Source organism: Vollenhovia emeryi, unplaced genomic scaffold, assembly GCF_000949405.1.
Source record: "Vollenhovia emeryi isolate VEMERY1.0 unplaced genomic scaffold, V.emery_V1.0 DF939126.1, whole genome shotgun sequence".
NCBI classification, from domain to species: Eukaryota; Metazoa; Arthropoda; class Insecta; order Hymenoptera; family Formicidae; genus Vollenhovia; species Vollenhovia emeryi.
In genome coordinates, this window is record NW_011967240.1 from 680028 (window position 1) to 691273 (window position 11246).

An 11246-nucleotide genomic window follows, 5' to 3' on the forward strand; every position below is an offset into this window, starting at 1 on the left:
TCGTTTCTTCTGGAAATTAGGTTTCGCAGTTTCAAGATCTAATCTTTCGAATTAGTATCGACAATTTCGCTTTTAGGCCGAGAAGTAGCGTCATGAATTAAACGGGATCGCGCAGTGATAATTTCGAGTGGAGATATCGAGATCAAAGGGTCCCTCGGTGGATCTTTAATGAAGGACCACGCATCGACACACTCGGGTCGATTAGCATCGAACCTCCCGTGCTAAAGCCACTCCCGTAATTACTGACCCCGGTAGAGAGGCCGCACACGTTGCGCAAGCTCTGCGTGCCAACTTAATTCCTTAGCCCATTCGCGCTAAGCGAAACCCCCGAGACGGCTGCCAAGGTTATTGCGAACACTCGTGTAATTAAAATGCGATCTCCGAGTCGGGCGGCGCGCTGTAACTCCGATTTTTCGACCGTGGCCGAGCTTCCAAACATAGCATTTCTACTCTCCACCATTAAATGCAATCAGTTACCAAGATATATCGTTTCTGTACGAGAAATGTGACACAAGTCAAAAATAGTAATTTTACAGGAGGACCATCGTACACTTTCAATCTGCTTGTATCGTGTACAGCTACAGCCATACGGTCTGCTGAATTGTTTTTACCCTTTACCCTTTACCTTTTTTGCCTTAATAGATTTTTCTTTGTAATGTGAGAATCGTATTTTTCTTTCAAACGTTCCTTCCCTTTGCCGTCACTATTTTTAAACGAAATACAACACTGCGCTGATCCTTTTTTTTGATGAAATTTTTGTAACTGCACTTATGACGCTTTTCTGGATAAAAGAACATACGTTTCCGAGTTGATAAATTGAAAAACGCGAAAACTCGTATTTTTTGCTTGTGCAACTCACTTCGCAAAAGCAATATATGGTATAAATATGAAGGAATGATTAAAAATACTCACCGTGATGAAAAACATGTTGTACAGTCATACCTCTTTCTAATGAAAATAGAATCATATTTAAAATATTGTGTAAACACGTTAGACCTCTACAAGAGAAAGGATTTATCTTTGGTCGCGGAAAACAATGAGAGTATTAATAGTTGTGCATTTGGAAATCGTTGTAAGTATTTGAAGACACGTAACCGCGATAGAATATTAAGTATTTGTGTGGCAAGAGAAATTAATCCCAGGATTTTGAAAGATTCAGATCTCCGTCGAGTATTTACACCTGTGAGCGAGTAGTCTGGTGTAACCGCATCGCGGCTAGGTACGATACAGTCGATTCGAGATTCCTCTGAATAATACATCGGCCGACCTCGCCGGTAATAATCCCCGTACGGCTCTAGCCCCGGCTCGGTTCAACATTCTAAAATCCACTTCGCTCCCAATGAAGTATAAATCGTACTGATTCGCCTGGGGGGTCGCTACCCGGGGAATTTGTCTTCCGGGTCTACGTCAGTGACGGTGCACGCTTGGCCCGCTTAAACGCGATAAAGTCGGACGCGGATACGAACGACCGCGAGGATCCGAAGGGGTGATTTACGAAGGCACGTACGCCGGAAACTTTGCCAGTGGAACAAGGAGAGAGACAGAGAGAGAGAGAGAGAGAGGGAGCGAGGGAGAAAAGGTAGATAGAGATCGAAGATGGAAAGATCGGGAGAAAAAGGGTAAACTTCCCTGCGAAAAGGCAATAATTCGATTTTTCTGATCGCAGGCAAATCGACGGGGCTGGTTACAACCACCAGGGTTACACACGCGACACCGGCGGCTCTTTATGCACACGCGGCCAGCCGTTACTGGGAGGACGACGGTAAAGTGCCACCTGCTGCACGTACCTCTTGCAAGGACATCGCGCGTCAGCTGCTCGAGGACGAGCCCGGCTGTAACATCACAGTATGTAATAATATCTTGGCGTTTCTTGCGTGGCGAAGGTATTCGATACTTTTTGCATTTATGTAAGCTCGATATCTATATTTCTCTGGATGCAGTTAGCTAGCGCCCCGATACCCGAGAGGTAAAAGAGATAAATTTCGCTCTGGTATTTTCATCTTAATCTTCTTATTCTACATGTCATTGTTTCAATTACGGCCGTAAATTACATTATCACAACCACCTCGTAGCGTTTTACAAAATCTTTTAACAACTGCCAGTATCTTGATATTTTAATATTTTGAATAATGAAATAACGTTAAACCGGATAGATGTCACTTTGAATTTAGATCCTTCACGCAAACCGCATAATGATATAATTCCGGCTTATGAATCTCTTCAGCGAAATTGGGCGACGGTAATTATTTGCGAACGGGCGCATTTTGTGCGAAGCAAGTGCAACTTCTTCGTTGCATTGCGATAAAATTAAAAAATAAAACGTTTAGATATTTTATTGTCCGTTCCGCGACAAGTTGAAAGGTGCGACGGTCGAAGATGTAAAGCCTGTCCGATACGATTACACTCGCCCAGATGACGCATAGAGGTTTTCACAGTTATGATTCGTTCCTGCATACGAGTGGACATAAAACCCGTATCGGTGCTCGTTCGTCTCCTTTATCACGCTTTATTGCACCTTCTATCTTGTATCGATAGACATAAAACATATGTCTCGCAGTTTATTCACGTCTTTTATCACGTGATGCTTGTTCTGCACCTTTCTCGCCCAATCAGACCAACGAAACGCGAACGGAGAATAGATTGCTATAGCCCGAGCTAAAAGTACTATTTATGTGCGAACAAAATCCGAACCTTCTGTAGCATGAAAATGCTTTTTCGCGGCATTTTTTGACCGGGAAACTTGGAAATCTAGGCCGATTATAATTAGAAGGTCACATTCTATATTTCTAATTAAATATTATAAGTAGAAGGACACATTTCATATTTTCAATAAAGTATTGAATGACCAAACGTTCGCTTATTAAAAACGAAGGAAAAATGCATCGTAATGACAAACTAAGCGCGACGGGATTAATTAGTACTCTTTACTTTTTGGAATAACTTGTGATGTGCTATTTTTCGGAAGAGAGCCTTTACTTCAAAGTCCGAGCGAAGCAAAGAAGTCCACGGGCGATTTCATTGGCGCGCTGCCTCCCGGGAAAGTTGATGCGAACTAACTTTCTTTCTCATTAAAGTCGGTTCCGCGTGTCTCGTCACGGATAGGTGGAATCAGGGATCGAGGCGCTTCTAGTAAAAATTCAGATCTTTTGATTCGATTTCAAATCGAAAAAGTGTATCCAACAAAGCGATTGAGCCCGGAAAGATTTATTTACCGAATTTTATCAAATTAAAAATGATACATAATTATATGCGTTATAATAAAAAATGTGTCATTTTAATCGATATAGGTGATACTGGGTGGTGGCAGACGCCACTTTGTACCGAAAGTGACTTTGGACCCCGAAGAGCCGGATAAAGAGGGCAGGCGATTGGACGGCCGAAATCTCATTGAAGAGTGGTCCAGGAATCATCGCAAGAGAAACATAGCCGCGAAATACATCGCCAATAAGGAGCAATTTGAAAAGGTGGACACGCGAAGAGTGAACCGATTGTTAGGTAAGTAATAATAGCAAGTTTAATACATTTACATATCTATGCTTGCAAGATTTAATGTTGGACACTGGCATAGTGTTACAGCCCGTGAACGTCTATTGCCATTTATTAATTATTATAAAATTGAAGCAATTAAAACTATTGAATGGGTCACGCAGTAATTTTAATCGATATTATCTATAATTGTGTTTTCTCCTATAATATTTTAAATACTTATCATTATTAAATACATATTCCGAATTAATTATGTTATAATAACATCATTTGCTCTCGTTTACTGAATAATCTCGATTACTCCACTTGATCTTGTAAACAATATAATTTCTGTTCAGAATATCCTAACGAAGTTACAATATAACATATATGTATGGTTAGCTAATCACGTTGGAATTTAATCATGTTGGAATATGCTGAATTAGCTTATTCTGCATTCAAGTCTGTGTTTCGCAGATGAATTTATGCAGTACTGAAGTATGACTTATTTAATTCATAAAAGGATTATGTTACGCAGTTTTATAATCTTATACGAAACCAGCTGAGAGAATTTTTATAAAATTTGATTTAACAAAATTTTCACCGCTGTATTCTAACGCAGTATTTCATTCAAAAAATTTGACTTTGATTATAAAATTCAGGGAAAAATGAATGTATTAAAATTATATGAGTAAGAGTTTTAAACATTTACTCTTTTTTCACTATCTGCTTTTAATTTGTTCACTATTTCGTTTTTTTATTAATTTAGTTAATGAATTTAATAAGTAATTTTATTACAACGTTTTTTTTAGTAAAGCGGTAAAATAGTGTATATTTTCGTATTAAATTTTATTTTTTTAAATTGTGTAACGTTTAACATCTGCTACGGGAACTGGCGATAATTTGCACAATATAACTTTTAGTTAACAATTTAATTTGTATTATAAAAAATGTATGCATCCCGAATGCATGTACGGACTTTAAATTCGCAGAATGCCCGAGTGTCGCAATGACTTACAAGAATTTCATTGCATTGATCATTCGTGCTTTAGATTTGGGTATAATGCGATTAGCTGCTGCATTGTATTAATTGCACGCTGTTGTCAGGTCTGTAATCAGTGTATTAATTATTAGACATTCAGCTCCGGGATACGAGATTACGTTGTGCCTATCGATTGCCATTGATGATTTCTCTGTGTATCTAGCTAATAAGATCGAGTGTTAATCAATTGATCAATGGAGCGAATTTTGAGGTACTGTTACGTCATGTATGTACAATCAATTAATCTCAGCTGGTAATAAGTAATCTCTGAAAAGCGCGATGACGTCGTTAAAGCGAGCGTACACCTGAAATAAGTATTAATGCTATAAATTATAAGGAACAAGATACAATCACATCTCGAATAAAATAGCAATAAAATAGCGATTGCAAAAATATAATATCGGTCTATATCAATCCAGATGTAATAAAAAAGTGTTTCAGTGTGTGCGATTCATTTACAAACAATTAGTCAAATCTTTCTTCTTTTTGTTAAATAGTTTATTGTAGATTCTACGAGTTCTGCGATTGTGCGATGGCCTCTTTTTCCTATTTCTTGTTCCTTATATTTTATACGTTTTTTTATTTGTACTTCTATCTGGTACGTTGCTTCAATTTTTCCGTCCTTTGCGTTTCCTTGCATTTGTCCATAAGGTTCTCAACTTATTTCCGCGTAGCACGATCCGATTACTTGCCGAGACTTATTTTCTTCACCGCAGGTCTCTTCGCCTATTCTCACATGGACTTCGACGTCGACCGGAACACGAACGACACCGGCGATCCTTCTCTGGCCGAGATGGCGATTAAGGCGCTTCGGATACTGGCGAACAATCCCGAGGGATACTTCCTCTTCGTGGAGGGTAAGTCAGAAGTTACGACAAGAGAGAAAGAGGCACTTACAACTTTGTTCGTGGCGGTGAAAGGAGTAACAGTCGCGAAATACATCTTCAGCGAGATATCAACACCGAGAGTTGGTTTGAGGGTATCACTCTGAGAAATGAGAGTTGCCGCTCCTACACACGCGACGACGGCATTTGCATGACCGTTCCTAAACGTAGAACTCGCAATTCTGGCGAAGAGAGACCTTGCAACAATAATTTTGCGCTAAAACTTGGATAGAGAATATTTTCGAATTCTATCTTTTGGCGGTTTTATTGCCTGTGGGATTAATGCGATTAAGATGACTCGCTGCAACGCAATTTTAACGTCGTGCAAAATATATCGCATTGTCGAATACAAAAATCGCAGTTCTCGGGAAGAGATATTTAATAATAACAATAATAATAATTTTGCGATGAACTTGAACGGAGAGTACTTTTTAATATTTTTTTTACTGATTTTTATAGCTCGAAAATTAATATGATTGAGATTACTCGCCTGCAGCGCAGTGATAGCGCTATAACCCGCACCACATTTATTTATTATTTCAAAAAACGGTCGAAAACAGTCGTCTCTTACCAGCGCAAAATAAATATGCATAAAAAAATGACAAGTCTATGTAACATACTATTATATTAACGGTCACATTTCATGTAGGTCTCGAAACACACACAGGGTCACAGTTTATCGGAGGACTACTATCTCCGTAAACGAGCTTCCAGGCTTTTATAGGAGTTGACCGCTTCCTCAATGCGGTTATGGTTTCCGATGCGCGTATTTCAGAAGATTAATTTTCACATTTACATTTACGTATACAGTGTCTCCTAATACGAATCGCGGCTCCTGTAGATTAGGGTTTCTTAAACAGTACACCGCGTGACGCGTTTCCGTGCCGGAAGTTTTTGATAAGAGTACTGACACAGATCTCTTTGAATTCTATTTGTGTCCCTGAGAATAATGTTCCTGAATTTTACCAGCGCATAAATTCTGCCTCATCTGTAAAGGAGTGACTATCTTCTGTCATGAGAACAATGCGCGATTGATATACTCAACGTGGTACAGAAAATCGAACGAGGACGTAAGAATTAATTAGTTGTCAACCTGTGTGACAAAAACAAATAATTTATTCGGATGAAGATGAATGACGATGATCGATGAATGTGCGGTAACATCAGAATTCATGATGACATCCGACCGCAGATTGTTTTATCGATCTAATGTCGCGACCATTGCGGAGGAGGGGGGGGGGGACAAGTAGGATTCGTGTAGATGCGAAATGGCGGAGAGATAAAGAAAAAAGCAATAAATGACGCGCGGGGGGAAAAAAAAGCATTTGCAATTCAATGCGGCTGCCCGACGTGTGAAAGCGACGCGCTTTTATGCACGCTCGCACATTCCAAATTTCGATTTAGTCAGCAATATAATAAAGCGCGGTTATATATGGGCGTCGAGTGCATTATGATAAATCATTTTCTACGTATTCGGATATTTGATTCTGTAAATCGAGGACGCGGACGAGTTGTCAGCGAGTTATTTTGGCGATTTCGATAAACCATCGAAGGTGACAAATAGTGGACAATTCAAAATGGGGATAAATCATGAACTAACGTACGGTGGGTATCAAAACCCAAAATATGAACCTATTTTGTACAGAGAGTCCCAGAATTAGCTTTTTATTATAAAGAATTAGGACTTTTCAGGGGTGTTGTAGGTACAGAATTTAATGAAAATTAAGATCAACGTTTTTTCTATTTAAATTTAAAAAAATTTTGACATTTAGTTAAAAAAATTTGTAGATGATTTTTTTCAATTTTGAAACGGAAGTGAAATTTAATTTACTGGACTGGCTAACTCGAGATTTATCCAATATTGAAAGTAAATAAATAAATAAAAATATTTGTATTCTTGGACAATTTTACCAATTATAGATTCATTCTATTTCACTTTATTAATGGCTTTGGCAAAATGTATTTCCACTTTCGTAATACGTCAGTCACGCGTTTTGACAAATTTACGATAGCTAAATGGAGCAACGGCGGAGAGAATAAAGAAAAGTGTCTTTCTCGTACGGAAATTGAATTAACATTCTATCGAACACATCGCTTTCTATTTTTTTTGTGAATAACAGGCAACTGAATAACCGGCAACTGACATTTTTACTGTTATATAAAAAAAATTGCTGAAATCGACGTACAGTCGAGCGATTTTATAAATGGGACGCTGTATCGAAAACCATTGATCCGGAGCGTATCTTTGTTGGCAGATTGGAACTCCGCTACATTTTCTCGTATGTGCATACATATAAATGAACTCGGGAACTTCGCGCTGAAGCTGCTTACGCGAAGTAGCTACCTGCGTGCACTTGCAGATTGCAACAATTTGATTAACACTTTCCGGGTGGAAGGTACGCGGGAGTGTGTTACCATCTCTCAGAAGGGCTGACGCATTACAGAAGTGTACGAGATGTATTTATAAAGCTTTGCTGCGTACTGCAGAAAATGTATTACCTACTGAAAAAATACGTCAGATAAAAAGTTTTAAATAAATTAACATTGCCCTGTGTGTAAATTTTACGCGCCGTTGTATTCAAAGATAAAGTTAATTATTAAAGTTGTTTGATTATTAACGCAGGTACAGCAAAGGAATTTGTGGAAAAATTTGTTTAAAGTGTGCGGTATTTTCCACCTTCCTACACTGAGAAAAAAGTCTAGTAATAATTACCAAATGCATTTAGTTCAGCGTTTTACTGCAATATTTGGTAAGTAATAACTAATATAGTAATTGTTACCAAACGGTTGGTTATTATTACAAAATATTTAGTAAACTAAAATCTTGATGTCAGTTGACCCAACTAAATGGTTTGGTAAATAATATCAAATACAATGGTAATAATTATCAAATAATTTAGATACCACATACTGCCGCGACGCGGCGACGTGGCGACCGCGCGTCTTTCTCGTAAGTAAAAATCGTCCCGTATTAGTATAAAGGGCGAGCCGATATGATGCGAGAGCGAGTTGTCTCTGGATCGTGGATAAACCTCGATAACCTGAATATACTTACTTTTACGGTCAGGGCCCTGTCAGGGCTGCCTGATGAGTGCCTGACCAGGCATTAAGGCATCTTTATTAGAACCCTATCAGAACTCTTATATATACTATTATAGTTATTATATAACCTAACCATATAGTTATAGTTACCTAATGGTTTAGTAAAGTTTGCGACAATTTGGTAACTGTTACGATATTATTTAGTAATTATAACCAAGCCTTGATAATAAATACCAAACCTTACTGTTAATAATTACTAAATCATTGGTTAGTATTAACTAAACATTTAGTCGGCACTATTTAACCAAACCATTTAGTAACTATGACCTAGGCTACGTTATTATTACTAAACCTTTTTCTCAGTGTATAAAATAATTTTAAAAGGGAGCTTTGTGTTTACAATAATTATTAAAGCTTTGTATTTACTTTACTTATTACATAGCTTTTATGTACGCAAAGTAAAGTATTTTATATATAATACATGTGACAAACAATTTAAGAAAAATTTGAGTCATTATTTACATTTTCACAATATTATATTTTATTTAATATAATACGTATTTTAACAAACTTTTGATGGAATATATTTTTTATGAATTCTATTTATTTCCATGTTATGTATAAGTAATATACTTATATAGATAAATATCATGTATTTTAAAGGTTTTTTGAAAGAATGAATAATTTATTAATGTTTCTCTTTGTGTATCTGAATCCGCAAAGAAAGAAGTCTCGTCGTTTCACATTTAAGAAATATGATGTTAAATTCCCCAAAAACACATTTTAAGTCTTTTTTTAATTTGTACATGATAAGTTTGATATTCTAGAGATTTGAAGAGGAGTTTAAATTAAAGTTTGAGTATTATGCTTTAACTTTAAAGTGAAAATGTTGGATCTTTTATTGCAGGCATTATTGAAATTCTAACGCGCTTTGTTTTTAGAGACACAGAGACCGATTGCAATAGGACGATTGTCGTATTCAAGCACATTTGCGAATTCGTTAAATATAGTAAAAATATCAAGTGAGGATTTATATATGTATTATAATATGTAGGATTAAAACATGATTATTTGTGAAAAATAGTTCTCTCTATTTAAGCTGTTATTGTTGAAATAATTTGTAAGAAATAATGATAAAAACAGAAATTATTGCGTTATTATATTTTATTGAAAAAATTATGTTAGATCCACGTGTTATAAAATTTTATCATCATTCCGTCTGTTGAAGAAAAAGACAATTAGCTTTTATGGTTCTAGTTCACTTCGCGTGCACTTACTTTTAAAAATAAACCGTCCTTGAGATTCAATCAAATACTTGCTGTATAAAAGATTTTTATTTTAAAACACAGCTGTCGCATTTTAATTTGAACTCTTTGAACTCTCTAACACATCAAATTTATCAACATTAAATTTAAAAAAAATAACCAAAAATTCGTTTTGTTGGAATTTCAATCCAATATTTCTTTAATGCACTTAAAAATCTGATCAGCTACTAAATTGTGCTGAAAGGAGGATAATTGTGTTAAAATATTTATTATATATTGTTTTTATATCACATTGTTTTATTTTAGAGTTTGAATTCTGTTTTGACGGTACGCTTTCAAGTTAAATGCATTGTTTATCAACTTCTTGTGGTAATTAACTATATGACAAGCTTAATATTCTCTTGAAGTAATTATTTTTTTGGTTAAATTACTTTAAATACTTTATAATTTATTAGTTATTATTCTTATTTCTTCTTTCACCAAGCAATAAAATTATGCAGTTCTAGTAAAAAAGAATAATGCTGAATTACGTCACATATTGCCTTGATATATAATATATTCTCTCTTCTTTGAAATGTATTCTCTCTCTATGTGAAATGTGGCATATGTTTACGTACAATAATGGGTCACTTGGGCGCCACTGTAATACGAATAAAGCAACAAGGTTCATTAAGAACCTTGTTTACATTTTAACCTATGCGACACGGTGCAATACATTTTTTGCGATACACATTGCATTGATTAATGAAAAGCGGTAGGTTAATTATCCGTTATATAAACACGTGCGCAAAACAAGTTTGTCTGCAAGTAGAGAATTTCGATTATAATTAGAACAGAAGCAACAGTGGCCAAAAAAAGAATGCTTAAAATACCACCGTATGTATTTTAACAATTTTCGTTTCTTTAAATAATTCTCTATAATAATAAATTTTGCGATTATTCAATAATACACATATAAGGGACGCAAATTGTCATTGAAATAGATCTGAGAGCATATTTTTCCATATTTTTTACATATTCGTATATTTTTCCCATTTTGATACTGAAAGGGGACTCCGTGGTTGTGAATAAAAAAAGACACCTTTTTTAGTTATAAATATTCTTTGTCTGCGGTGTATGCGGTTTTTATTGTGTACATGAAATATACGGCAGTATATTATGGATAAAATATTCGTACAATATGATTGCAAAACAAAGAGAAAGCGCTATACCATGCGGCATTTGGATTCTGATTTAACGCAGACACTTCGGGTTCTCGTGAACACTTCCTGATATAATCCAAAATAATGAGCTAATTCGGGTAATTTTCAATTTTACATATCCTGTGTATATGTTATTTATGATTTCTACAAAATTGCCGCGGAAACTATAATACAATATATTTGTTACGAGATTTCTACATCATTGTCGCGCGTTTTTAAATTGCAAATTGAAGCAGATTTCTAGAATATTGGCATATATGTGAGATGTATCCCATATATCAATGTTACCGCAATGTTATCTCGAAATCAGCGCGAGCGATCTAAGCGTGAAAATACCGTACGCCGC

The 11246-nt window shown here is 36.0% G+C and overlaps 1 protein-coding gene across 1 annotated transcript in view; it reads left to right on the top strand.

Moving 5' to 3' along the window:
• LOC105568971 (alkaline phosphatase-like) overlaps window positions 1-11246 on the top strand; it is a 182438-nt gene that overhangs the window by 129590 nt on the left and 41602 nt on the right. The window contains exons 4-6 of the mRNA XM_012025057.1: window positions 1667-1845; window positions 3288-3495; window positions 5224-5364. Of these exons, the coding sequence (XP_011880447.1) occupies window positions 1667-1845; window positions 3288-3495; window positions 5224-5364 (528 nt within the window). The remainder of the gene's footprint in view (window positions 1-1666; window positions 1846-3287; window positions 3496-5223; window positions 5365-11246) is intronic.